This window comes from Kryptolebias marmoratus, linkage group LG19 (assembly GCF_001649575.2).
Source record: "Kryptolebias marmoratus isolate JLee-2015 linkage group LG19, ASM164957v2, whole genome shotgun sequence".
Lineage (NCBI taxonomy): Eukaryota > Metazoa > Chordata > Actinopteri > Cyprinodontiformes > Rivulidae > Kryptolebias > Kryptolebias marmoratus.
In genome coordinates, this window is record NC_051448.1 from 522,012 (window position 1) to 524,755 (window position 2,744).

The 2,744-nt window shown below is 47.8% G+C and overlaps 1 protein-coding gene across 1 annotated transcript in view; it reads left to right on the top strand.

The window, feature by feature from the left end:
• Positions 1-2,744, top strand: part of LOC108229517 (unconventional myosin-VI-like) — a gene marked incomplete at both ends in the record, with an annotated part of 14,487 nt that overhangs the window by 6,363 nt on the left and 5,380 nt on the right. Inside the window, 2 exon segments of the mRNA XM_037981678.1 lie at positions 2,164-2,202; positions 2,285-2,378. Coding sequence (XP_037837606.1) covers positions 2,164-2,202; positions 2,285-2,378 — 133 coding nt within the window.

Sequence of the window (2,744 nt, forward strand, 5' to 3'; positions counted from 1 at the left end):
GGTTGGATGATGGATGATGTATGATGGTTGGATGATGGATGTTGGTTGGATGTTGGTTGGATGATGGATGATGTATGATGGTTGGATGATGGATGTTGGTTGGATGTTGGTTGGATGATGGTTGGATGGATGGATGTTTGTTGGTTGGATGATGTATGATGGTTGGATGATGTATGATGGTTGGATGATGTATGTTTGTTGGATGTTGGTTGGATGTTGGATGTTGGTTGGATGATGGATGATGTATGATGGTTGGATGATGGATGTTGGTTGGATGTTGGTTGGATGATGGTTGGATGGATAGATGTTGGTTGGATGATGGATGGATGATGGATGTTGGTTGGATGATGGTTGGATGGATGGATGTTTGTTGGTTGGATGATGGATGGATGCTGCTCTCCCTAACTGGGACTTGGGTAAATCGTTTTGCCGTTGCCGCACCGTCTCAGGGAGGCACAGGAAGCTGACCCCTCCTGATGGAGAGTTGTGTTGTAGCAGCCGGAGCCGAGACGGATTTATGGATTTCATAGAAACTCTGGTGTGTTTGATGTCCAAAGACTTGATTTATATTCATGATAGGCTGTCGATCCTCTGAGATAATTCAGACACCATCAGATCTTTCACACACAGCTGCAGTGTGGATTCTTCTTTTATCCAATCGCAGGGTTTGATCTTTTTATCCTCGTGGAGTCGGTCAGATTCCAGTTCTTTAGACAGAAAGAGCCGCTGAGACGATTTTCAGCTTGTTCCGAAGTAGGACTGGGGTTAAGAATACTATTCATCACTGAAGAACGCATAAATTACTGTCTGATGGAAGAACCAACGGTAGCGCTTTAGCTAGCAGGAACCTAAACATCAGAAGAAGGATCTGGGAGAAAACATGGAGGTCCATAACGTGAAAAAGCCCCACTTCAAGAGCCCTGATGGAGGCGAGCAGTTACCTGGATCAGGTGGGATTCAGGTGGCTGAAGAGCTTTAATGACCCTCAGGGAGGAGGAACGTGTGGAGCAGAAGGTGCATCTGGACCACAGGTGGAACGTTAGGATGAGAATCAAACCCAGCTGGTTAGAACCTGGTTCCAGTCCATTTGGGTTCGGGGGAGATGTGCTCCTCCTGGGACCCGGGTTCAGACCCAGAACTCTGCGGAGGGATTTTATATCTTCTGTGCTGATGAACAATAACACAGCAAACAGCCCAAATAACTGAAGGTACTAGGATCGGGACGGTTCTGTTCTGATGATTGTGTTTCTGATCCTCCGCTGTCTTCTGGTACGTTACCATGGTTACATCATCCAAGGACAACATTGTGCAGTTGGATCAGGTGCACTAATAGCTGTCAGCAGTTATCAGTGTGTGTTTAGCATCATCGTCTGCTCATCTGGCCTCTAATTAGTCTGTTTCCCATATTTACCTTCCCAGGTGTTCTGACGGTCTCAGCTCCTGCGTAAACAGGACGCCGCAGCAGAGACGTTTAGTGACAGGCAGGAAGACGGGCAGAAACACCACCTGACTAAAAGCTCTGACTTCCCTGGAACTGAAAACCAAACCTAATGAATCCACGGTGACCTGTTGCTGCCTGCAGAGGCCCAGGATTCTGTCTTTGTCTTCGGTGCTTCATTTGTCCACCTCAGCTGCAGCTGCAGTCCTGATTAAATCCTCCCAACTGTTGCCCCCCGACGAGGCGCCGTCAGGAGGCCTGGAGTGCTGGCAGCTGACAGCCACCGACGTCGTGTTCAATCAGACTTCAGGAGACTCTGACCTTGGACAAATCATCGTGTGTTTGATCGTATTTAATGAGGCTGAGCTGAGAGCAAACAGCTTCACAGAAATTAGATCACAAAGTTTGGATTCTTTCTGAAGTACAACGACTCACGTTTTAGGCTTCTTATAATCTTATAAAACTGAACTCTTACCTGTTCACCTCAGCAGCATGGTCAGGATTTAATCTGCTGGAGTTCACGTCAGAAATGAACCACTCTTTAGTAATGATTAACTTTCTGGACATTTGGGGCTGCACATCTGCAGTTACAGAAACTCAATTCAGATCCAGGTTTTGCAACAATCTGAGAGGATTTGTTGCTGTATTTATTTGAAGCCTGTTTGGCTGAGGGTGGAGGCGCCGTCAGATGATGGCTGTTAACATGTCTGGTGTTTGTTCTGCAGACGCAGCTGAACCTTCTTCTGGAGAAGCTCCGCAGCACGGTCAGTGGTTGTTTATCGGCTGCTCTCCTCCAGGATGTCAGGTTGTTTCCTGCTGATTCATGTTTGTCCTTCACTCCCTCAGGGCTCCAGCTTCATCCGCTGCATCAAACCCAACCTGAAGATGATCAGCCACCAGTTCGAAGGAGCTCAGATTCTGTCCCAGCTGCAGTGCTCCGGTCAGTCCGCTGCAGGGAGAAGGGCGATCATGTCTTTGTTGGTTTGTCTGTCGGACCGGAACGGATTATCTTCTGGAGTCGACCCGATTCAAGATGGCTCCACAACGAATCAGCCTGAGCAAACACAGTCACTTTCACCCAGCTGTCACTAGCTGAAGGCTGAAAGCAGCAGAAGGCTGAAAGCAGCAGAAGGCTGAAAGCAGCAGAAAGCTAAAAGCAGCAGAAAGCTGAAAGCAGCAGAAAGCTAAAAGCAGCAGAAAGCTGAAAGCAGCAGAAAGCTGAAAGCAGCAGAAAGCTGAAAGCAGCAGAAGACTAGCTGAAAGCAGCAGAAGACTAGCTGAAAGCTAAAAGCAGAAAGCTGAAAGC